Source organism: Dermacentor silvarum, chromosome 11 (assembly GCF_013339745.2).
Source record: "Dermacentor silvarum isolate Dsil-2018 chromosome 11, BIME_Dsil_1.4, whole genome shotgun sequence".
Classification (NCBI taxonomy): domain Eukaryota; kingdom Metazoa; phylum Arthropoda; class Arachnida; order Ixodida; family Ixodidae; genus Dermacentor; species Dermacentor silvarum.
The window spans coordinates 15,742,041-15,768,654 of record NC_051164.1 but is presented as its reverse complement, the minus strand read 5'-3'; the positions used below and the strand labels follow the sequence as shown (position 1 = coordinate 15,768,654).

The following is a 26,614-nucleotide window of genomic DNA, read 5'->3' as shown; positions in this document are numbered from 1 at the left end:
TTTGGGTGCACGTTAAAGAACCCCAGGTGGTCCAAATTTCCGGAGTCCCCTTCTACGGCGTGCCTCACAATCAGATCGTGGTTTTGGCACGTAGAACCCCATAATTTATTTTAGGTTATTTCTCGGATATGCTGGTCCTTGGGGATCCCTATTCTGCTGCATGAACAAGATGGGTTCCTTTCAGCTGGATATAAAAGACTTCGGGCAACCAAGATGCATAACGACAGAGATACGAACCCGAAGGCAGGAAATGTCGGAGAGAGTGACAACGCTTACGTTTAGCCGCGTCAGGAGTCGGCGGCCAGGCCTGCAGCCACGTCACCGCAGGCAGGACGCAGTTCTAAGCCACTGCGGCAGGCTCCTGGTATTCGGAACAGTCTGGCGTCCCTGCTAGTGATGGCGCCGCAGTAGCAAATTGTGTTTCTAACTAAACAACAGGAGCGCAAATCTCGCTGAAAAAAAAAAAAAGACGAAGTTGCCTACGACCAGCTCTGTTATTTCTGTTCAACAATCTTTCATCGAATATGGAATAAAAATAACCAAGAAGGACCGCCTTATAACGTTGTCAATATTAGGCAATATAAAGAGGCGGTCGCACGCAGAAACAAGCCTACTCCATATTTTCGTATTTTGGCGGTGGTTTCGGATTAACGCGCCCCTTTTTTTCGTCGTCGTGTAAATTGTGTGGTAGGCGCCGTTTATTCGTCCTTTTAGTACTGCGAAGCAAGCATACATGAGAAAACATGTCAAGCACAAATGGCGGCCACTGCACACGTGACCACATACGGAGAGCATCTCGAAGTTAGATAACAGGCTGATCGTTTGACGCTTGAGTTTCTCTTCTTGCAGGGTGTAGGACGCCATGCTCATTCCTGTAGAGTACGGCAGTACCACAAGATGGCAGCACTGCATCCTCGGCTATATAAGCGTTTAATAAACGCGGTCGGCGCCCGCCCGGAGAGTTGGCTGCTGTGTCACTCGCCCGCTCGACATGGTGTCAGAAGTGGGATCGCGTCTTGGCTGATCCCGTACTCGCGGCTTCGACACATTTCTGGCCCCGCCACTCTCCGTCGAGGAAGTCGCCTTTCCTTCGCCATGGCCACCGGTACAGCCTCTACCGGAACGCTCGCTGCTTCGTCGGCCGCTGCGTCTCTACATGGCATGGCCCAGATGCGTCCACCACCGGCGTTTGACTTTGACAACCCCAGCTCCTGGCCCACATGGCTGCTGCAGTACGAGGACTACTCATTCACCACCGGACTTTGCGCCGCTCCGACGGAGGTCCAGGTGCGCTCTATGCTCTAATGCATGGGCCCTAAAGCTAGGGTGGTCCTCGCGTCCACCACTCTGGGAGACGCAGACCTGAAGGACGTCGTCGCCGTAAAGAAGGCGTTCAACGGCCACTTCATCCACCTGCCGAATGAGCTATACGAGTCAGCTCGCTTTCACCGCCATACGCAGCAGTCGGGTGAGTTGGCCGACGCATTCTACACTGCGCTTCGGACGATGGTCAAGCGTTGTAACTATTCCTCGCCCGACATCGAAGAGCGTCTTGTCCGAGACAGTTTTCTCGTGGGCTTGCTTGACCGCGAGCTCTCGGACCAGCTTTGTCGGAACCCGAGATTGACGTTGCACGAAGCGCTCACGCACGTTCGCCAACAAGAAGCCGCCGATAACGAACGCAAGGCTCGCGACTCGGCTGATTCAACGACGCTCGCCATCGACGCCGCTCGCGTTCGCAAGGGAAAGCCAGCGTCTTCTGATAAGACAACGCAGCAGCTGTGCCGATTCTGCGGACGCACATCGCATCCTCGCGCCGACTGTCCGGCTCGCAGAGCGTCCGGCATTTTTTGCCGCAAAAGTGGCCACTTCGAGAACGTGTGGCTTAAGAAGAAACACGGCAGCGGGAAGCACACACCGAAGCCTTCTGCCAGCTCCATCGAGCTACATGCAGTTGAGGGAGAACGTCCGAACGCGAAGATCGTCGAAGTACTCGTCGATGGGTGCCCACTTTCCTTAAATGTGGTCTCTGGTGCCGAAGTTTCTATCGTACCCAGTACGTTCCCTGGCGTCCCCTTGAAGCTTCAAGACCCCAAGAGCGAATTGAAAGGCCCTGGCAACCAAATCCTGCCGGTCACAGGCACTTACGTTGCTACCCTGTCATGGCACGGCAAGTCCACCAAGCAGCTACAGTACGTCCTGGCAACCAAGACGGTCCCGCTGCTGGGTTTCCCGTCAATCCAAGCCTTAGGCGTCTGCACGTTTGTCGACCAAGTCTCGGGGACTCCATAGCCCTCAGGCGACTTGCGTCTTGATCCCAGCCTCTGCCGAGGACTTGCGACACTGCTTCACCGCTCCTTCCCAGTCATCGTCTTGTCGCAGCTCGAGCACCTGCGCCAGGCCCAAGCCAACGACGGCGTGTGCAGTCTGCTGCTGCAATACAGCGCCAACGGCTGGCCCCGGCTTTCTCACTTGCCTCTCCACGTGAAGAGACCTCACCGTCTGTGAAGGACTGCTTCTGAAGGGGTCCCGCATCGTCGTGAAGTCCGCCCTTCAGAGCCGCACGCTCGAGCTCCTTCATGATGGGCATCAAGGCATGAACCGGTGCAAAGCTCTGGCTCGGGAATCAGTCTGGTGGCCGGGCATCAACAACCAGATAGATACAATGGTGTCTAACTGCCCCACGTGTGCTGAAACTAGGGTGCAGCGCTCGGAACACATGCTGCCGTCAACCACTCCAACTCGGCCCTGGGAAGAGGTGGGCATTGATCTTTTTCACTTGAACGGCCAGGACTACGTCCTTCTGGTAGATTACCGGTCACGCTTCCCGGAGGTCATCAGCCTGCGCTCGACGTCAGCACCTGCTGTCATCAACGTCATCAAGAGCGTCTTCGCGCACCACGGGATCCCGAGACTGGTGCGCAGCGACAACGGTCCTCAGTTTGCTGCAAGAGAGATATCCGCCTTCGCCGATTCCTGCGGTTTCCGCCACGTCACTAGCAGCCCCCATTTTCCACAGTCGAAAGGGGAGGTGAGGACGGTGAAGGACCTGCTGCGGAAGGCGGATGATCCCTACCTTGCGCTTCTGGCATACCGGGACACCCCTGGGGTAAACGGAGTGAGCGCTGCTCAGCTGCTCATGGGCAGATGCCTAGAGACCCGGGTACCGAAGGCGTCGCACTCGCTGGAGCCTACCTGGCCGCCGTCGGTCCCATTCACTCGGCGTGATCAAGATAACTGGAGGCGCCAAGCATCTGACTTCAACAGAAGACACGCGGCTCAAGAACTGCGGCCTCTTCAGGCAGGTGAGCAGGTTTGGGTACGGAACGTCAACTCTCCCGCGATCGTCATGGTGCCAGCTCAACGCCTTTGCTCCTACGTGGTGGAGACTCCCACGGGTGTACTCCAGCGCAACCGGATGCACCTGGTACCAACGACGGGACGGCCTGCGGAAGACACTACCAGTACACCTGGAACTCCCGCGGCGGCGCAGACCGCCATCTCCCCAACAACGCCTGGAGATGATCGAGCAACTCAAGACCAGGAAACCGCATCGCCTCGGGAAAGCACCTCCACTGCAAATGCACCCTGCGGTTCTCCTTCTACGCCACGCGTCTCTAGGTTCGGCAGAAAGATCCGCAGGCCGAGAAGGCTCGACCTTGAACGTTTTGTGCTGGACCAAGAGTTCCTCGTTTCTGAGGTTCTTATTTAACAGAAGGGAGGATGTAGTGTACGGCAGTACCACGAGATGGCAGCACTGCATCCTCGGCTATATAAGCGTTCAATAAACGCGGTCGGGCACTTGCCCGCCCGGAGAGTTAGCTGCTGTGTCACTCGCCCGCTCGACTATTCCTTCATTTTAGTGAGCAATACATTTTAGGGAGTATCTACAAGCAGTTTTGACAGGTTAATGGCTCGGATTATGTGTGCGGCGCGCAAAGGCATCGGGTTGCTGCGCTTGAGGAACCCGTGAGACGCTAGTTCGATTCTACTCAGTATTCCATAAATATTAAAGGCATTTTTGTCGTTGTTCCCGAGTGCCGAGAACGAGATTAGGCCTGCATTTTTAGGACTGCGTAATATTCGGAACCAGCCCGCATTTCTTGATTGCACTGTTCTCGAGATCGGCCCGCATTTTTAGTTTTTGCTGGAAAGAAAGTGTTGTGACAATGTCGAGAATGCTATTCGCAATAAAATGAATTAAGTGCCGCCAACGCAGAGCACTAAAGAAATGTCCGATGATTAGGATATTCCCTAATGCGAACTTTGAGCGCAGCTGTATACGTGTTTTTATTTCGCCATATATTGAGAGAAATAATTTGAGACTGAAATCGCTGCACCGACTGGCAGTGGACCAGTGCTGTCAGCGCCTTCTCAGAGGGAGGGGCAGTATTGAAACGCTGATTTGATGAGCGGCATCGGAGCCAGCTGTGGAAGAAGGCGAAGGCGTGAGCGATATATCGAGGCAAAGAATTTGAGACCAAAATCACCGCACCGACTGGCAGTAGACCAGTGCTGTCCGCGCCTTCTCAGAGAGAGGGGCAGTGTGGAAATGCTGGCATGATGAGCGGCATCGGAGCCAGCTGTGGAAGGAGACGATGACCAACGCGGGAGCAGTGCCACGAGCACGTTCGCGTGGTTACGCCGAGGGACCGCCACGCTCAATCCAGGAACGGGTCCCTAACCGTTGCGCTCTAAAATGCACTGATGTGAGAGCACGCGACAATTCTCGATTAGTGATATAACACTTGCAAATTGCAGTGCCTTGACAACCATTAAAAGACGCTCTTGTGTCCTTTCTCAACTGTTCTTAGATAGTAAATTCCTATTATGTCCGCGACAAATCGTTCCTTGGATCTATGACGTAACTGAGAGAGCAAACTCTGGAGGACAGCTTTGGAATCGCGGAACATGGGCCACTGCTAATGTTTCCTGACTGATTGATGAATCGAAGCCTCGCACGTACGCCTGCGAATTTCTTCGGCCATCGTCGATGTAAAATGGGATGTTTCGAATTTGACCACTATTAATATAGCATTCACGAATACTGAAGCTGCTACACTAGAGCTCATTACCGATACCTCGAGGTAAACATGCAAGTGGTCGATGTTGACTTCATGCAGAAGTAAATATGTTGCCTGTTTCAAAGCTAGAGACGGCATTTGCACCTTCTTCTTGATGCCTGGAATGGCAAGGCGTACCCGCGGAGAACAGAGGTACCATCACTGCGACGACGATCGCTCTACAGGCACGTAGTTGCATCGTAACCATGGTAACCTGGATGTGCGGGATGCATGCGTCCTAGCTGTTGGTAAACAACCAAGATGGGCAAGAGGATTTCGTGTGATTTGTCGAATGTGCAGTCTTATAGCGTTGATCGCAATGTACATACATTTCGATGAGGTGGTCCCGCGCTATGGGGATAATGGCTGCTGTGGATGTGCATTCAGGAAGGCCGAGGCACGTCCGCACAACTCGGGCTTATATAACCTGCAGTGTGCGGATGGTCATTTTACAAAAGTTACCAAGCACGGGCAGGCTGTCACGAATATGTCGGCCAGACGGGGCGCTTCGCGATTGTGAGGTTTAGGGAGCATGAACTATCTCTGACAGGGAGTGGATCGTTGCATTTGTCGAGACACTGCCCTAACTTGCGTATTCGAGCCTCGTTTAAAATACACAGACACCCTTTTCATACACGGAAACCTGCGTATACAAGAGCTCGCTGACGCATACAATCGGAAGATGAGGTGTTGCGCGTGCATTAAATTGTGGTTCAGCATGGTAAAAACAAAGCTTCTTTATTATTTTTTGCTGGAACGGGACATATCTTGCTTGTTTCTGTACACTGCTGTCGTGCACGCGCGGTTGTTGTTGCGCAATCCTCGTACGATTCCTGTGCCGTGTAATATGTTTTCTTTTTTTCTGTCCTAATAAATTTTGTTGCGAGTTCACCGCTTGTTGGTTCCGCTTTTGTACTTATCCTTAATTGTTGCTCTGGGTTTTTTCTCTACACGAATCGTTTGGTCGTTGGCACTACTTTTATCCACCACAGTGTTTTGCTAGCTATGTCGCGCGTTCGTTCCCAACCGCGGCAGGTGCATTCGGATGAATGTGAACTTCAAGAACCGTCCCGTAATGAGATATAGGTCCCCATTGACCACGCGGTCAAAATTAAGCCAGAGCGCTCAACTATGGTCTAGTTGCTGCTTCAAAGTCACCGTTCTTTTTTTTTTATCGCCGTATAGGTGGCCTCAAGACTGGTCGTGTGTACGTCGGTGTTTATGTAGGCATGCGGGAGCACGATTAAATAAATATTACATCTATGTAACTTTCTGCAGCTTAACTTAGATTCATTGTAAAGATAATATTGAGTGCTGCATATGAGCTGCTCCAGTGCTTACTATAAATTTATTCAGAGCTTGTCTCCCAAGATGCAGTGTTCAATTGCAAGGTATATTGTTGGTTCTTGAAAGTGGAACTGCGCATGCACATATCTGTATGCAAACAACAACATGAAGTGCGCTTGCGGAGTCTGTTTATTTTTGGGGTAATTTGCATGCTACAAAGGCCACAACTGACATGCATGCATAGGGCGGGCGCATCTATAGTGTTTATTCCGTTGTGTTACCACACTCATGATAACTGTGCGTCCTTTTACGACGATGAACAAAAAATGCAGTGGGCCTCGCAGTCTCGCCTTTGCGCTATAATCAGGGTAAGTAATCATTCTTGTAGAGCAGAACCTGCGATAACATCGCACTTTGTGTTGGCCATGGTCATTATAATATTATATCTTCTCTTATCTGTTCAAGTCCATAACGCAAGGTGTTTTCTTGCTATTTATAACAATGAAGGGATCGCTGCAGGTCGTGAGGGAAGCGCTGGAGTAATTCCTTGCCTGCTTCAGTTCAATGATATATAGACAAAAAAATATACACACTATGAATTGCACAATATTTGTGATTTCATACAAGTTCAATCCGGTAGCGTAAAAATTGTACACCGCTAAAAACAAAAAATCAATAAAGAGTCCAAGCTTGAGCTCTATCAGCTGCACGTTGTCCATGAGTTTCTCGAACAGCTGGGTGAGGTCGCACACAATTTCGAGGCGCTGAACTAGAAGGACGTGTCCAACAGCCTCGAGAACAGTTCAGTGCGCGTCGCGCTGTTACTGATCCTTCCTGGCAGCTCAAAATCTCCCGGTTGGCGGTGCTCCTTGAACTCCGGCGCGAGTCTGGCCAGGACGGAGTCTTTCATGGTCACGTTCCGAAGGGAGTGGTTGGTAATCACCAGTGAGGAGAGATAGGTGCCCTCAGCCTCCATAAGTGTTACCTGCAGTTCAAAGGTAACGAAAATTCCGAAGGAAAAAAAAAGTGTTACGAGGTGATAAACGTGAGGAAATTCGGATTCTTTTGGTAACTAAACAAGGATATGATTTCTTTCCCCACCTTTAGTTCTAAGTCAACTCTAGAACTTGCATAGTCTGCCGGTTAACGGATTTACCCTACAAACGGTAAACCGCATGCCCAGCTTTTCCGTGTTATATCCAGCGCTTAGGAAAATGCCGTACGGGGAGGATGCAAGTAAGAACAGGGAATGCGGGGAATCGGCAACTAAGAATGAATCAGGCCAGCAGCACGTTTAAACTTTCAGAACCCGCCAAAACGTAAACTGATTATGAATCACGGCAAACAATGCCGGGATTATTAAAATATGCAAACGAATACGAGGGATCGCAAGACTGATCATATTTCGATAGCATCAGGCATGAACCTTACCGTTGTATTTCACAGTGTTTCATCGCTTTTTTTTTCTACTTTCTCTCAGCTTCATTGCTGATAAAATTATTCTGAAATCTTATGTGCCAAAGCCGCAATCTAATTATGAGGCACGCCGCAGTGGAGGAATAAGGAATAATTTTTACCACCTGGAGTTCATTGAACTCCACCTAAACCTGAGTACAAGTACGTTTTTGCATTCCGCCCTCATCGAAATGCGGCCGCCAGTGCTGAGTTGTTCACTCATTACAGACAGCGCTAACTCTAACTAACTCAATATAACTCTAACGAACGTTTTTGCATATCGCCCTCATCGAAAAGCGACCGCGACTGCCAGGTTGTCTCTTGTCGTGACATCATCCTGATACGTTCCGAAGGACGTGATTGTCACACTCATTGTCACGCTCTGAAGTACGTGGTTGGTAATCACCAGTAAGGAGAGAGAGAGATGCCCTCAGCTTCCTTCAGTGTTACCGTGCAGTTCAAAAACAACGGAAATTGCGAAGGAAAGAAAAATGCCACGGAGGTGCTGCACGTGACGAAATGTGGACGCTTTTGGTTCGTACCCATTGACACTTATTGATTTATTTATTAACTAAACAGGAAAAACGTTTGTTCCCCCCCCCCCCCCTTTTTTTAGTTATACGTCAACGCTAGAACTTGCATAGTCTGTCGGTTAACGGTTTTCCCGACAAACTGTAAACCGCTTGCGCGGCTTTTACTCGGCTTATCCGGCGCTTAGGGAAATGCGGTTTGAGGATCATGCAGCTCACGCATAAACAACGAGTATGTCGCGTTCTCTAATATCACCTCTACACTATCAGACCTGCGATAGACTGTCATGTTGTCTTGAAATGTGCGCTTGTAAAATCTGCAAGTATTAGCAGCACGCTTAATCTTTCAGACCCCCAAAACAGAAAATGATTATGAATGACGGCAAACAATGTCGGGATTAATAAAATATAAAAAAAAACATGAGGCGTCTCAATGACTGATCACGTTTCGATATCTGCAGGCATGAACCTTGTCGTCGTATATCACAGTGTTTCATCGCTTTTCTTTTTACTTTTTCTCAGCTTCATACTGATAAAACTTAATTCTGAAGCCTTACGTGCAAAACCGCAATCCCATTATCAAGTACGCCGCAGTGGAAGACTACAGTTTTTCACCATCTGGAATGCATTGACGTGCACCTAAATCTAACTAACGAACGTTTTTGTATATCGCCCTCATAGAAATGCGACCGGCACTGCCACGTTGTTCCTTCATTACAGATAGCCCTTTTTGGTTTCTTGTGACGCCATCCTGATACGCACTGCGCGTGCCTGTGCCACTGAGAAGCCCTCGGATAAGCGCTATGCTTTCATTTGCTTTATCCAGTTCTCACAGAAGTCATGTGACCGTTCTGACTGTATATATTTCATGACGGAATATTGAGGAGGATCATTCTTGGTCATGAGACGATGAGCGTCTGTCTGCCTGTCTGACGCTTGTAAGAAATAGTACGTAATTTTTTTTTTCTGAGTGAGGTGCCCTTCCCACCGTTCTTTTTTTTTTTTTTTTTTCGTGGCTGCGACAGGTTTACATGGAAGCCACCTGTCCCAGCGGCCGCTGTGTGTTGCAGCTTTCACGTAGCCCAGCGAGGTGCCAGTGATGGTGGCATTTCGGTGGTGCCACCTCTGTGTGTCTATTATAAGCAAGCCACTTTTCTGGTGGCCTCCGAGAGCCTTGAGCTCAATTTACGGAAACCAGGCCTCTCCGCCGAGTAAATGTTGAAAGTCAGGGGGAGAGGAAAGATGCGATTGTCCACAATAATTCCAAATAATTCTTCGCCATTTCTCGCAACCTACGTGACCGTGTTCGCATCTGTAATGAGGTTGTTTCTACATGAGTATTCACACTTCAACAGCGATACGAACGCGGCTAACCTGCATGTGGTTTTTTACACATAAGTGCAGCGTTTTTATGCGTTGTGTATAAGTTGTTTCTAGATGAGTATTGACACTTCAACAGTGATACAAACTCATACCAAATACTCACTTAGAAACAACTTCATTACGGATGCGAACATGGTCACGTAGGTCCTGACTGGGAGATTACCACGGGCGTTGAAAAGAAAAGTGTACAATCATTGCATTCTACCGGTGTTAACATACGAGGCAGAAACTTAGAGGTTGAGAAAGAAGCTCTAGCACAAGTTAAGGACCGCAGAAAAAGCGATGGAACGAGAAATGTTAGGTTTAACGTTAAGACAGAGGAAGAGAGTGGTGTGAATCAGAGAACAAACGGAGATATCCGATGTTCTAGTTGACATTAAGCGGAAAAAGTGGAGCTAGGCAGGTCATGTAATATTACGTAGGACGGATAATCGGTGGGCTATTAGGTTTACAAAATGGGTACCAAGAGAAGGGAAGCGCAGTATGACGGCAGAAAACTAGCTGGGCTGATGAAGTTAGGAAATTTGCAGGCGCAAGTTCGAATCAGCTAGCACAAGAAAGGGGTAATTGGAAGTGCAGGGAGAGGCCTTCGTCCTGCAGTGGACATAAATATGGGTTGACGATGACGATGATGATACAGTGACCTGCGCCTGTTAGAGCGCAGCTCTTAGGCGTCCGTCCCTGCGGAGAGCGTCAGCGCAACCGAGCGGACGAGCACAGCGAAAGACAAGAGCGAACCCGGAGCGCAGCGGGTGATGACAAAATTCGCCGACGATTAGGATACTCCCTAATGCGAAATTTGGACGCAGCTCTCCACGTGCTTTCATTTCGCGATATATTGGCTGGCACAGACAGTCTGTCTCGTGAGGCAAGTTGTAAATGGAGCGAAGTGTGGTGCGACGGCCTCGCTAATCGGGAGATCGCGAGAGGAAGCGCGTGATGCCACCGCGTGGGTGACGCGTGGGCGCGACTCACAGCAGCCGCCGACGACAGACCTTCCGAAAACGATGAGCGCGTCGTCTGTATGGAAACAAAGCGCTCCGTGAGCGGAGGTTGCCTGCGGCGGCTTCCACGCGCTTCCTCTCACGATAAACACCGACTTCCTTGACTGAAACACGCAAACCCCGATACACACCGATTCCTCTCGAGCGTTGAAATTGGAAACAGAAAAAAACGGCCGCCATCCCGCCCTGCGAACGTGAATGTCCAGCGAAGCTGTATCAAACACCACAAATGGTGGAGCATTGTATTCAGACTGTTCTTCTGGTGTCAATAAATTCCGTGGTATACCCATGGTTGTCTTAGATTGAACGGAATGAGTTGATAGACGGGTCTCTCTTTCATATATGAAAGCGTGGTGACGTCACTAAGTGTATATATATATATATATATATATATATATATATATATATTGACACGTGCTTTAAGTAGACACTTAGGCGACATTGACGATATGCACTTCAACGGACACCGAGTAGTGGGACAGGGGAAATTCGAAGACGAAGAACTCTTTGTTCTGGTGATTCTCAACAAGCTGTTCTGCTGTCTTGTTCAACGTGTTGTCTCTTGTTCGCGTTGAACCGCGACACTGGTGGAGATGCGGAGTACACAACCCCGCCTGATGCTACGGACTCCTCCTGGAAGCCGTTCATCCAGCCCATCTCCAATCCTGTGCATCGCTTCAGTCGGAGGTCACTCGTCCGGGCGCTGTCTACCTCTGCCAATGGCGACTGCCAGCCTGCCACAGATACCACGATTTCCACAAGACGGCAGAACAGCCTGTCGAGAATCACCAAAACAAAGACTTCTACTTCGAATTTCGCCTGTCCCACTGCTCGGAGTCCGGTAAAGCACAGCAGTCAGGGTTATGAAAGATGTAGCACGTTAACCTGGAGTTTTGTGTTTACGCCACAAATTGTTACGACCAACGAGAGGTATACAGCTTCGCTGCAGAAGAATGGTTCAAAGAGGGGAACAATTTTGACAACCAGAAGGTAATGAACGTCCACCCGAAGGACGATAAAAGAAAGCTTTTGCGTTATACAACCATAGGAATGCGGCGGTCGGGAAATGAACCCGCGACCTAGCGATTGGCAACGCGACGCCTAAGACACTTAGCCTACCGCGGTGGGTCATAAGATAAGCATAGCATGAGTGGTTTGATAAGACTGGCCCTTCAGAAGCCCGAGGCCCATGGCGTAGCCAACGAGACAAACGAGCCCAAATGCGCAAAAATTCTTGCTACTTTTTGGGCATTGGTCTAAGCTTACTACTCGGCCGAAATGCTTGCTTTTCTGAACGTCATAGAAGAACGTCCTCACAGCTGGCAAAGTATGAAGAGTGGAAATAAAAATTAAAAGAATAAGCGAAAGTGATTATCAAATTCTATGGAGCATTGGGAATCAAACCTTGCAACGAAATCTCGCTAAGCACCACAGCGTCATAGCCACTGAGCCACCACGGTGGGTCCCTTATCAGCCGCATCACTCCTTACTGTCATGTAAAGAAGACCGAACTATCGACACTCTCCTGATGATTCCTGGAAATACGAGCGTTGAAAGCTTACCCTGTCGAGTGTGAGGTGCGTCAACAGCTCCGTTTGGTCGAGTACCCGAAGCATGGAGAACAATCTGATCCGGAGCTCCTCGAAGCCGATCAGGTGGACCGTGACGACCCGCTTGGCGAACGTGATGTGCTGCAGGAACTGCCCCGGGCGAAAGCGCTCCAGCACTAACACGTTCAGGCTGACGCCGGAGAAACAGCGGTGCTCACGCAGAAACCACAATGTAGCCAAGCATAGAAGCACAGCTTTGAGGTCGCAGGGAGCCACGGGATCGTAATGGGTCATTGTGAGGTCCAGGTTGCCTTCGCGCAGTTCGTTGAATTTCACGCCGAATGGCTTCAAGAACTTGTTCAGCTCTTCCTGCATAGCGCACAACGTAAATGAAGTCAGTAAGAGCTTCTTCCAGAAACAAAGTGAACTTGTTCGCTTCACGGCTCGAGCTCATACAAGATATGTCGGCATACATAAACGGTCGCTTAAGCACATCTCTCCGTATTGTCTGCTTCCCTTGTCCCTAAGCTACCTGTTTGTGAAACCTGTGGAACCGGAACCTGTTTTAACGCGATAGCATTAAGGATCCCGTGTCGCAGAAAATTCGGCGTCGGCGTGCGATGTCGGCGTCCGTGGCGAAGAAAATCATCCCCAAACACCCCGACCACGCAGGCCCTCCACGTGGTGCAAGGTTTTGGTGAACAAAAATTGAATTTCCCAGTGTAATCTGTCAGAAAAATGGTAAAGTACGACTTTACCATTGGGCGTCGGATTCGGTGTCGGATTGTTCGCCATTTTGCATCGGATTGCAATTTGAATGTACGAGAAAACAATCCTGTTACGAGGAAACTCAAACACAAAGCCCTTTTCCAGCATTTCTAGCAAACCTACAGCCGCGCGCTCGGGTACTTACGAAAATGATATCGAGAGGATGCTCGCATCCTCGGCAGGGCGAATTGGGACTTCGCCTGCCTAATGCGTTTTTGACATGCACGCGCGTCGGGGCAATACCAAAAAATTAATAAAATACAAAAAGTGCTAATGAAGTAATATTGCCCCGGAAAAACGTCTTCCCAGCAATGCATTTCTGTTTATTATTGAAGCCGACTTTAAAGGGATCGGTTTAAGCTAGGTCTTTGTAAGATGGCTTTCCCATGTTCTGTGTTGTAGTGAAGCGCTTCCACTGAAAAAAAAAGTGCGATGCAAACGGGGCCCGATAACGCTATCACGTTGCACTCTTAAAGGCGAAGCTTAAGCGTCCTCCAATTTTTGTGCAGTAGCAATCTCTCCTGCTTCACATATGCTTTATACTTGAAGAAAATGCTTTTGGTCTTGACCTGCCCAGACAACGAAGAGACGAACGTCATAAGGTGTCTGAGCAGCTGGAAACTCTGTGATCAGCATCCGTGCTGTGACCTTAACATACATTGTAATGAGTAGGCCACGCGGTTGAAGTGACCGAATGAGTTACCGCTTCAGTCACCATCCGGCAGCGGGCACCTCCTTCGTTTTGCTGCGTGCATGAGTCGAGTAGTGAAGGCAACTTCAATACATCGTGGGCGACATGGGCAGCCCTGTCGAGAAACTCGGGTTCGTCCTTGAGCTGCTTTTCGGTAAAGTGCAGGAACCTGTATACCTCCATGTCCAGAATCTGGAAGCATCAGAGATGTAAGACCAACATGGTGGCTCGAGCCTAAAACAGAAGCAACGTTTAGACTCCAATCCTACAGGAGCATCAACCGGCACGAAATCATTTAGTCGGTCGACGTTCCCGTGAGATTACTGATGTGCGTATGAGATGCGTTCTTATCGCGGTCTCCCAATGATTCCGACCGTCACAGACAGAACAATATTCGGGCACAAATAATACACGATGATTATACAATTAAGCTAATAGGCGAAACACGTCATTTACGAGGCGTGTACTGCGGCAGCGTTCTCCTCTGGCACTTCCCTGTGGACATATTGCGCCTTCTGGAGGCGCCGCCGTGAAGTCCGCGGATACCCAGTGGTACGTGCACATTGACCCAAGTGGGCGTCAAAGAGGTTCATTGAAATGCGGCACACATAACCAGTCAGTGGCACGTACCCAGGCGAGCGGACTACATTTAAAAGTGCACTGCCTTCAGGATCGGCTAAACTTCTACAGATACCGATATCTCCGGCATTGGGCGGAGATATCGGTATGAGCCGGAAAGAGAACTGGTTTGACAACGCCAAGGATTCAAGCATAACTGTGAGTCGGCCTAGTTAGAACAGATTCATTTCCTTAAAATTTTTGTGCGCAAACAAACAGGAAATTGCTCGTCCTTCTGTTCTCCTTTTCTTCGTCCCTGGTTGTTTGCGCAGACAAATTTTAAGAAAATGAAGCCAAGGATTCTTTTCGCAGTTAAAGAACTCCCGCTAGTTCTTATCCGAAAGAAGACGAACGTACGGAGCGGATTACCGCAGGCATAGCTTTTATCAGTTCCAGGCACGCGTGAGAAAGGTTTAAAGTTCGGAAATGAGCTGAGGGTATTAAGGAAAAACAAAATAAAAATGCTTGTATGAAATACCCAGAAAAGATAGGCATAAATAATTTCATATATATTATTGGGTTTAACGTCCCGAAACTACACAGGGTTCAGAGTGGGGTTCAGTGTTTTCGGTATACACTGAATAACACCGAAAAGTAACCCGCGGGCGTTTTTCTCTGAATCGGTAAAAACCGAGAACCTGCCAATTCGAGCTGTCCTTGAAAGATGGGCACTTGTCACCTCCAATCCTCGATTTCTTAAGTCACCGGACACATTAACAGGCGGTTTTCACTTAACTATCCTGCATATATTTTTCATATCGTTTCTTGTTGCGAAAGTAGAGTATTCCTGGATGCTAAAACAAGAAAACAGATTTTTTTATATAAAGCATTTGTAGAATACGCGCTGTACAAGGTTCTATCTGCCGATGTTTGCCTTGGCAGTTTTGGGCGAGCGCACAGTATAGAATGGCAGCTCGAGGCAAAAGCTTCCCTTGATTTCCTTACCATATCCGTGTCAAGCGCCAAAGTAGAATTTGTGTTTTCTGGACTGCGTTTCGTGAACTTTGAAGAGCGTGCTCCGATGGCTGACAAATCTCTCACTATGTACATGCCCATTTTTTCCAACAACATTATGCATTACTTTCATGTTCCAGAAAGCGTCGTGTATCATTTGTTGTTTTCACTCGTTGGTTCATTAACTATTTTGCAGAGTGTTTGGTATATGTTCAATAAAGTTGTTACATCGTAGGCCGGACATCGCACTTGACGCAGGCGAGGCAGACACAAGCTGACAAGCTGGAAGAATGGACGTTTATTTCCAGTGCACGCCGAAATATAAAGACAGGTTAAGGAAGGAGGGGAAGGGAAACAAAGTTAGAAAACATAAGATAGCCACCTAGAATGGCACGTGTAGCGGTCGACTTCATCTGAGATATGATAAGAACACTGCAGTTATAACAAAAGTCGTGTCATGTCAGGTGCGTTATATATTCTAAAAAAAATTTAATTATGGGGTTTTACGTGCCAAAACCAGTTCTGACTGTGAGGCACGCCGTAGTGGGGGACTCCGGAAATTTGGACCACCTGGGGTTCTTTAACGTGCACCTAAATCTAAGTGCACGGGTGTTTTCGCATTTCGCCCCCATCGAAATGCGGCCGCCGTGGCCGGGATTCGATCCCGCGACCTCGTGCTCAGCAGCCCAATACGCGTTATATATTCTCCAGTAATAATACAGTCGATTTACAATGCGATCCCCGATAAACCCCAATTTCTCTCTGGCGTGGAAATTACACAACAAAAAACACCGGTTCAAAGTAAAAACAACAACAACAAAAAACGGAGATAACACAGATAAACAAAGGCGGAGCTTGAAGAAAACTACAGATAATATGTAACACTATTTATAAGGGACGCCCCAGGGTTAATTTTGACAACCTGAGGGCCGACGATCCAACGTGCACCCAAAGCACGGTACATGACCTCGCGCGATCAGCGATGTGACGTCATAGCCACTTAGCCTACCGCCGTGGGTCATATGTATAGTAAGAGCAATCTGATAAAAGTAGCCATTGAGATGCCTGTGCCCATGGCCTAGCCAGCCAGACAAGCGAGCCTTAAGTCACAAAGATCATTAATGCTTTTTGTACTCTGGTCTAACCTTACCATTCAATAGAATGGCTTGCTTGTCTGATCGTCATAGAAGAAGGTCCACACAGTTGTCCAAGAATGAAGAGAGGAAATATAATTTAGAAGAGTAAGAGAAAGTGAGTCGAATTCTAAGGAGGGTTCGGCATCAAACCATGTTGCAACATCGTGCCCAGCAATACATCATCATAGCCTCTGACTCACCACTGCGGGTCCCTCCTCAGCCGTGGCCCACCATTCTGCCATGTAAACAGGTGTGCACTATCGACATCCTGATGATGCCTGGTTAAAGATCGTTGAAAACTCACCCTGTCGAGGGTGACGTGTGCCAACAGCTCCGTTTGGTCGAGCGCCAGAACCAGGGGGCACATTGTGAACGAGAGCTCGATTCCCTCGACGTCGATCAGGTGGAACGTGACGAACTGCTTGGCGAACGTGATGTGCTGCTGGAACTGCCCCGGGCGAAAGCGCTCCACCACTGACACGTTCAGACTGATGCCGGAGAAACAGCGGTGCTCGCGCAGAAGCCAGCATGTAGCCAAGAAGAGAACCACAGCTTTGGGGTCGCAGGGAGTCACGGGATCGTTATGGGTCATTGTGAAGTCCAGGCTGCCTTCGCGCATTTCGTAAAGCACCACGCCGAAGGGATTCAGGAACTTGTTCAACTCTCCCTGCATCACGCGCAACGGCAATGAAGTTTGTTAGAGCTGCTTTCAGAAGCAAAGTGAACTTGTTCGCTTCACGGTTCGAACTCGTACAAGGTGTGTCTGCATATGTAGAGGGCCATAATGGCACAGTTCTCCACATTGTCTTGTTTCCCATGCGCCTAAGCTACTTCGGAAGCTGTTTTGTGCAGTAACAGTCTGTCTTGCTAACAAATGCTTTGCACGTGTGGAAAACGCTTTTTCTCGCCGACCTGCCCCGACAACCAAGGGAAGAACGTCATCTCGTGTCTTATCAGCTAGAAACTCTGACCACCCTCTGTGCTGTGACCTTAACACACTTTGCATGCAAATATTAAGCCACTGCGGTGGGCCTGATCTGTGCCATGTACGATACGCACGCTATGTTTGGACATGGTTGAATAGACAGAACGAGTTACCGCTTCCGTCTCCATCCAGCAGAGGGCACCTGCATTCTTCTGCTTGCGTGAGTCGTGCAGTGAAGGCATCAGCAATACGTGGTGGGCGACATAGGCGGCCCTCTCGAGCATCTTAAGGTCGTCCTTAAACTGTTTCGCGGCAAACTGCAGGAAGCTGTACGCCTCCATCTCCAGGATCTGGAAGCGCCAGAGGTGTTAGATCAACATGGTGGTTCGACCCTAAAATAGCAACAATGTTTAGGCTCCAATTCTACAGGAGCATAAACCGGCATGAAAATATTCGTCGGTCATCCCACCTGTAAGATTTTGCAGCGAAGCTGTAAATGGCTAGGTTCGAGGAGATCGCGTCCGTGTAGTAGACCGACCAGCGTGCACAATAATTCAGGTGCGTCGCGTCACCTTGTGTCGTCGCTTGGAAACGTCGGGATGGCGGTGTTTTTAAACTTCGGGATCCTAAAAAACTTCCACACCACACCGCGCTTTTCGCAGGAGCTTATGTTTGCTTCTTCATTACGTGACGTAACTCACCCTGGCGGGCACTTGAGCGCGTCAGCGCTTGTACGCGCGCTGCGATTGGCGTATCCATTCTTAAAAAAGAAAAAAAATTACGCCATCTTCCCGTTGGGGAACCCTGAGCAGTATGCGAAGCAGCCATGCGGTCGACTCAAGGTAGTTTTATCAGCTGTATAAACTTGGACATGCAGCAGCACCAGCAACGCGCAGAACTGTTGTCGACGCCGTCGGCGTTTTGCCCGCGTTCGCACCGAACGCGCGCGGCGTTGGTGACTGTTGCCGGTGCCTCTGGGGCGCCTACCGTCACGCCTCTAACCTAAGCTGCTTCGCATTACCGCGCGCGGTGCCATTCGTTGCGCAATGCGGAGAGGAGAGGAGCGTCGGAGAATGCTCGGAAGAATGCCGAGAGGAGAGAAGATGAGACAAGAAGAGGAGAGGAGGGGGAGGAGGGAGGAGAGGAGACAAGGAGAGGAGAGGAGGTGGAGCAGGATGCGCATGCGCAGTAGGGGTGTGGACGCCGCACGGTGGAGGGAGGGAGGGAGTGACATAGCCCCGACTATAAGCTGCTTCGCATCTAAAACACGTCATCGTCTGCGTGAAGGTTCTTTGCGCGTTAGTGCACATCACTCCGGACTGTCGCGCCCCCTTGCGTCGCCGGCTGAAAGTTGCATCGCTCGAAACCGAAACGTACATCGCTCCCAAGCGTAGAGCCACCTTGTGGCGCCCTCTGATATATCCTGAGTTTTGCAGAGAAAAGGGAATTAACGCGGCACGGCGATAGGATACTACCGACGATGAGCAGGCCGAAGACGCCAAGGGTAAGCATGCTACCCCCCAGGACCGCGATGCGGAAGAAAATGCGAACCGTCCATGTGGCCTCGATCCCGGAAAAACTGGAACGTTTCAAGGAGCAACGGTCAATCATACACATCTTCGCTGGTCATCCACCTTCACGAAGTGGAATGGCACTGAAATTTTTTATGTTCGTACGTGATGCGCTCTTATCTCTGTCTCAGAATGATTCCGAGCCTCACACAAACGGAAAGATTCCACACAACTTTTACGCGAATTTTTGAGGTACGGCGTAGTGGAGGATTCTGCAATTATTTTAACCGCCTGGGGTTCTATAATGTGCACCGAATGCACCCCTAAATGTAAGTGAGCGAGCATTTTTGCATTCCACCCCCATCGAAACACTGCCGTTTTGGCAAAGTATCAAACGCGCGAGCTCGTGCGCAGCAGCAGAACGTCATACGGGATGATCATTTTTCAGTTTTCCGGAAGCTTTATTAATTGACTGTCACAAATAACATACCTATAGTCCTTGAGTTGGATTGTTCTGAGTGGCGGGTATTGCTTGTATTGCTTGCATGAGAAAGGGAAACACAAATTCAGCTACCTAAAAAAGCCAGTAGCTTAAAGTCATAGCCACTGGTATACCGCTGTGGATTTCCGCGAACTGTACCATGGTTCCAATGTTCGCATTAAAAATTACATTCGTGGGTTTTACGTGCCAAGCGGACGATATGAGTACGAATCACGCCGTTTAGTGGGGGACACGAGGACACGTATATATAGTGGGAGACGCTGTCAGACGCGCCTGGCGTCTAACAGCTTCTTTTTCTTTTTTCCTTCTATATTGGAGTTTTACTTGCCAAAACCAGTTCTGAATATGAGGAATGTCACAGTGGAAAGCTCCGGAATAATTTTGACCATCTGGAGTTCTTTAAAGTGCACTACAACGGGCGTCTGACCGCGTCGCGCGGCCTAGGCCAATCCCGTGCGGCCAAACTGGACGCAAACTGAACGCGCGTTTTCAACAATGATCTCCGATCGTGCCCCTGGAGTTCTTGAAGGGGCGGCAGAGGGGCGTTTTCGCATTTCGCCCCCATCTAAATGCTGCTACAGCGGTCGGCGATTTGATCCGGCGCCCTTAGGCTTAGCAAACGCAACGCCAACGCCACTATGCCACCACGGCGTTGTGTTCACATTTTATCTGCCGTCGATAGTACGATAAAAAGTTGTCGCAGTTTCACCTGAAAGGCGAAGCATCAATTGCGATAGCAAATTTGTAGAGAGCTATACGGTGTAATGATACTAGCTTTATCAGCTGTATAAACTTGGACATGCAGCAGCACCGGCAACACACAGAACTGTTGTCGACGCCGTCGGCGTTTTGCCCGCGTTCGCACAAAATGCGTGCGGCGTTGGTGACTGTTGCCGGAGCCTCTGATATAAATAGGCACTTGGTGCCGCAGCTAAACGTCGCCTCCTTTCCCTCCCCCCCCCCCCCCCCCCCCCCCCCCCACTGCCTTTCGCCCGTCGGAAGAAGGCGCGTTTGCTCTACATATATGGCGATTGTAAAGGAGGAAACAGACGCCTACTCCTGCAGCCCTTAAAGGAGCACGGCGCAGAACGCGCGTTTGTTCTCCGCCGTGTGTTCACTCCCCGTGAAAGCGCGCGTCCCTCGCGCCCTTTCACTTGCACATACAGCGTTCGGCACACGGCGACGACTTCATCCACATTGACGTGATACGGAACCTCACGGCGACGGCGACAGTGACGCCTACGGCATAAATCTGCTTTGGAGTGTCCATATAATTGCTATCGCAATAATAAGAGCGACAGGCATAATAGCGTCCCAGCTCACGACTGAACCGAGCACTGAAGCTTATCCCTTATAGCATGCATGTCGCGGTCGATTTCGAGGCTATTTCTACCCGCCGTGGTTGCTCAGTGGCTATGGTGTTGATCTGCTGAGCACGAGGTCGCCGGATCGAATCCCGACCACGGCGGCCGCATTTCGATGGGGGCGAAATGCGAAAACACCAGTGTACTTAGATTTGGGTGCACATTAAAGAACCCCAGGTGGTCCAAATTTCCGGAGTCCCTACGGCGTGCCTCATAATTATGTCGTGGTTTTGGCACGTAAACCCCCATAATTTCTTCTGGGTTATTTCTCGGATATGCTGGTCCTTGGGGATCACTATTCTGCTGCATGAACATGATTGGTTCCTTTCAGCTGGATATAAAAGACTTCGGGCAACGGAGCGGTATAACCACACAGATACGAACCCGAAGGCAGGAGACGTCGGAGAGAATGACAACGCTTACGTTTAGCCGCGTCAGGAGTCGGCGGCCAGGCCCAGCCACGTCACCGCAGGCAGGAAGCAGTTCTAAGGCACTGCGGCAGGCTCCTGGTATTCGGAACAGTCTGGCGTCCCTGCCAGTGATGGCGCCGCTGTAGCAAATTGTGTTTCTAACTCAACACCAGGAGCGCAAATCTCGTTGAAAAAAAAAGACGAAGTTGCCGACGACCAGCTCTGTTATTTCTGTTCAATAATCTTTCATCGAATATGGAATAAAAATAACCAAGAAGGAGCGCATTATAACGTTGTCAATATTAAGCAATATAAAGATGCGGCCGCACTCAGAAACAAGGCGAGTCCATGTTTTCGTACTTTTGGCAGTGCTTTCGACTTTACGCTTCCTTATTTTTTCGTCATCGTGTAAATAGTGTGGTAGACGCCGTTTATTGGTCCTTTTAGTGCTGCGAAGCAAGCATGCATGAGAAAACATGCCAAGCAGAAGTGGCGGCCACTGCACACGTGAGCACATACGGAGAACATCTCTAAGTTAGATAACAGGCTGATCGTTTGATGTTTGAGTTTCCCTTCTTGCAGGTTGTAGTACACCATGCTGATTCCTTCACTTTTAGTAAGCAATACACTTTAGGGAGCATCAACAAGCAGTTTTGACAGGCTAATGGCTCGGATTATGTGTGCGGCGCGCAAAGGCGTCGGGTTGCTGTGCTTGAGGAACCCGTGAGACGCTGGTTCGATTCTACTCAGTATTCGATAAATATTAATAGCATTTTCTCGTTGTTCGCGAGCGCCGAGAACGAGATTAGGCCTACAGTTTTAGACTGCGTAATATTCGGAACCAGCCCGCATTTCTTGATTGCACTGTTCTCGAGATCATCCCGCATTTTTAGTTTTAGCTGGAAAGAAAGTGGTGTGACAATGTCGAGAATGCTATTCTCAATAAAATGAAATAAAGTTCCGCCAACGCAGAGCATTAAAAAAATTACTGATGATTAGGATACTCCCTAATGCGAAATTTGAGCGCAGCTGTATACGTGTCTTTATTTCGCGATATATTGAGAGAAAGAATTTGAGACCGAAATCACCGCACCGACTGGCAGTGGACCAGTGCTGTCAGCGCCTTCTCAGAGGGAGGGGCAGTATGGAAATGCTGGCGTTTTGAGCGGCATCGGAGCCAGCTGTGGAAGAAGACGACGACCAACGCGCGAGCACTGGCACGAGCGCGTTCGCGTGGTTACGCCGAGGGACGGCGACGGTCAACCCAGGAACGGGCCCCTCACAGTTGTGCTCTAAAAGGCAATGATGAGAGAGCACGCCCCAATTCTCGATTAGTGATATAACAGAGTTCAGTAATTCAGTTGTACTACATGTGGCTACTGCAGCATGACGGTAATATTTTCTGCGCTTGTTACCTGACAATAATATCAAACGAATCTCCTTCTACTTTTACTGGAGAAATGTATTGGCTCCCAATGATAATGATGATGATGTATGGGGTTTAATGGCGCAATTAGGGCCAATAATGGCCAAAGAGCGCCAGCAGATGGTATTAGGTATTCAATGGTGTTACGTTCAATGGTAAATATGTAACTTGGCTGTATAGTGGCCTGAAATATTCGCTGTAACTGCTTAAAATATTCTGCAAATGTATTAAAACTGTGACATGTTAGGTGAGCTATGTACATAAAAAAAGTCGCAGTTTCGCCCGAAAAGCGAAGCATCAATTGCGATAGCAAATTAGTAGAGAGCTATTCGGAGTAGGGATAGTAGTTTTATCGGCTGCATAAACTTGGACACATCCGCTTACTAACTGAATTAACAAGCGTGGTGTCAGCGCGCACAAGCAAACATGAATAGATCACACTGAATGACCGCAGACAAGAACTGTCAAAACGCTGGCAGCAATCGCAGCCGCCGCAGCGGGCAGGGTTCGTGCGGTCTATCGCTTCAAAGAAACTGAGCGGCGGATGCACAGCGCATACAAAGGTCAGAGCCGTGTGGAGATAAGAGACCGTGCGGGCGACGGCCACAGCCGGGCAAAGTACGAACGGAGTTGTTGGCAGAGTAGAAGCTGCGCCTCCCCCCCCCTCCCTCGCGCGCTGCCTTACCGCTTTGTTGCTTTCGCGTGGGAGATAGAGCGGCAAGTTCCCCTTACGCCCGATTGCAAGATACGCCTTTGGTGCCGGAGCACTGCGCCGCCCCGCCTCCCTCCCTCCCATACCCCCACGGCCTTTCGCGCGACGGTCGCGTTTGCTTTCGGTCGTGCGTTCGCCCTCCGTGATAGCCAGCTCTTCTGCTTCGTCGACATCGTTTGTTTTTACCGTCGCGCACGTCAGCAGCTTTTCTGTGGATGTCACCGTTACGGTCACCCAGCTTTTTCCTCTGTCTTGGGAGGCGTCTGTGAAGATTATCCCCTTCTGCCCAGCCAGCAGCCTGTTGTAAGCTTTTGCTCTGGCCTCCCGTCTGCCGCTGTGGTGTGCTAGGCTCATGTTCTTGGGTAGTGGTTTTACCTTGATTGCTTCTAGCCAGATGTCTGGTAGTTGTCCTCGCTCCGTCTGTCTCGTCTCCTCCCAGTCGATCTTCTTCAGGACTCTTCTGCCGGCCTTCGTTTGACTTAGGCGATGCTTCTGGCTGGAGAGGTGGCCCTCGATCAGTTCGTCCACCGTGTTATGCAGGCCCAACCTCATGAGTTTGTCCTTGGAGGCACTTATCGGGACTCCGATGGCTTGCTTGATTGCTTTTCGGATTATCACGTCGATCTGGTTCCTTTCGACCGTGCTCAGCAGGAGATACGTACGTAATTCGGGAAATCACGAAGGCCTGTACGAGCCTCAGGGTGTCGTTCTCTTTCATTCCTCTGCGTCTCATTGCCACTCTGCGGAGCATGTGCAGTATTTGCTCCGTCATGTGCTTTAGCTTTCTCACAGACGCTTCCGCCTTGTTGTTTGCTTGTATCACCAGTCCCAGGATCTTGACACTGGGGCCCGGCTAAATGTCTTCTCCGTCTAGCACCACTTTAATATCTTCCTTGAGTCTTTTCGGCGCCCGTTGTCGTACTACCACCAGTTCCGACTTTTGTGGCGAGCATCTTAGGCCGCATTCCTTGGCATATTTGTCCACCACTTCCGCCGCCGTCTGCAGCGTGTCTTGCATCCATCCGTGGGATCCAGCCTTCGTCGTCCAGAGCGAGACGTCGTCGGCGTAGAGCGCGTGCCCCAAGCCTTCAATCGCTTCGAGCGCCTTGGGCAGGTGCAGGAGTGCCATGTTGAAGAACAGGGGCGAAAGGACCGAGCCTTGAGGGGTCCCCTACTGCCCAACTCGATAAGCGGGGATACTTCCTCTCCCACTCTGATTCTTGCTTTCCGATCTGTTAGGAAACCTCGAACGTAGTTATACGCCCGTTCTCCACAGCCAGTGCTCTGGAGGTTGGTCAGGATGCTAACCTGGGAGACGTTGTCAAACGCTCCCTTGAGGTCAAGCGCCAATATGGCGCGTGGCGAATGCCTCGTGGCCTGTTTCATGACTTCTTCTTTGATCTGTATGAGCACGTCCTGCGTGCTCAGGTGCTTTCGGAAACCAAACATGGTGTCCGGCATTTGGTTGGTTCTGTCCAAGTGTCTCTTTAGTCTATTTAACACCATCCTTTTTATCACCTTGCCCACGCAGGACGTGAGGGAGATGGGTCTCAAGTTGTCGATGTGCGGGGCTTTTCCCGGTTTTGGAATGAACCTAACCTCTGCCTCCTTCCAGCTTCTTGGCAGTTTGCCGCTTTCCCAGGTCTCATTCATGTGCCTGAGGAGCTCTGCTCTCGCTCTGTCGCTCAAGTTGTTCAGTAGTCGGTACGTGATGGCGTCCGGCCCCGCAGCGCTTTTCTGGTTGCTCTCTGCTATGGTTGTTCTTAGTTCCGGGCCCGTAAAGGGCTTGTCCAATTTCTCGTTGGGGAGACCTCGGTATGCTCCTGGCCGATCCTTGCTCTTCTCCGTCTTGATGTATTTGTTTTTTTAGTCTTCTATTAATTTCTCCACGTTCCCCTCGTAATTGTTCAAGGTCCGAGCCATACTCATGTTTGTCCCGCTCTTGCTTGTCATCGGGTCGATAAGTTGCCTGAGGAGCTGCCACGTTTTGCGGGTGGATAGGGTTCCTTGTAGGCCGTCGCACAGATCGAGCCAGCTTTCTTTACATAAATCCGCCACATACTCTGCCGCCTTGTCGTTTATTTCCCGTATCCTCTTGCGTAACTTCTTGTTGTGTCTGTGCCTTTTCAAGCGTTTGGTTAGGCTGCTTCTCTCTTCCCACCGGTGTGCCAGTCTGGCGTCTATACGGCGGGTTTGGTGAGTGGTCGCGATCTTTTGCATGTGTTTTTCTACGATGTCGATCTGCTGTTTCTCCTCATCCGATTCCTCTTCTTGCTTCTTTCTCAGCTTATCCCAATTGGTAATCCTCGCCGTGCCCGTCTTCACCTTGAGGGTGGGACCTCTGATTGTGATTCTGATTACGTCGTGGTCCGACCCCAGATTCGTTCCCACATTTTGCCATGAGGTATCCAGAGTCCCCATCAGGAGCGAGAGGTCCGGCGTGGTGTCTCTGGTCGTGCTCGTGCCAATGCGGGTGGGTGTGTCGGGCTCGTTGAGTAGGGTCAAGTTGTGCTGTTCTATCAAATGTGCTAGTTCTCTCGCTCTTTTCTAACAGAACCGGTATCCCCATGTCGTGTGAGAGGCGTTGAAATCCCCCAGTACGAGCAGCGGCCGGGAGCCTGCCTTGCTCACTGTGTCCTGTATTGTTCCCGCCATGTCTATTCCTTTCTTGGTCGGCCTACAATACATGTTCAGTACAAACATGTTCTCCATGTTTCCTATGCCTCGACTGTGCAGCTCCACGAGGGTGTGTTCGCATCCCCGCTGTGCCATCAGGTGCTGAGTTGCCGCTATACAATTGCGTACCAATGCTGCCGTCCCTTTCTCCGTCGGATCCACACACGTTACACACCCAGGGAATCTGGGTCGTTGGTTTATCTCTTGTAATACTATCACGCCTGGTTTGTTTTCGAGTGAATCCACGTGTTGTTGCTGCTCACCCGCCTTGTTCCTGAAGCCACGGCAATTCCACTGGAGAATCACCGTGTCTTCTTTCCCCCTAATCCTTAGTTCGCTGCGCATCTTTGGTCAGGTCCAGGCTGCTGCCTGAACGGTGCACTTCAGTACCTGGTTTGATGTACGGGGCGTTCTTCCCGCTTTTCTTTGCGAGCATGAGTTCGTTGACGTTAGCTTCTAGTTTGCTACCCTTCGCACTGGTCTTTGCCATCTCTGAGCAAACTTGCTCCATTTGCGCTGCTGGCTGCGCCATTTGGCATGTGAGTTGCGCCACCGCGTTGCTGACCTCTTGTAGGGATCGGGCCCACCTTGGTTCTCCCTCCGCCTCTTGTAGACTCTGCGTGTCAGGCTGAGTGTCCCGCTTGGCTAG

General features: G+C 50.0%; 1 protein-coding gene across 1 annotated transcript in view; it reads right to left on the bottom strand.

The window, feature by feature from the left end:
• LOC125941570 (uncharacterized) overlaps positions 1-24,738 on the bottom strand; it is a 60,290-nt gene extending 35,552 nt beyond the window's left edge. Inside the window, exons 1-4 of the mRNA XM_049659097.1 lie at positions 24,551-24,738; positions 21,165-21,291; positions 17,538-17,714; positions 16,744-17,106 (exon numbers count right to left, since the gene is read on the bottom strand). Of these exons, the coding sequence (XP_049515054.1) occupies positions 16,744-17,106; positions 17,538-17,714; positions 21,165-21,291; positions 24,551-24,738 (855 nt within the window). The remainder of the gene's footprint in view (positions 1-16,743; positions 17,107-17,537; positions 17,715-21,164; positions 21,292-24,550) is intronic.
• Between the last annotated feature and the right edge of the window lie 1,876 nt (positions 24,739-26,614).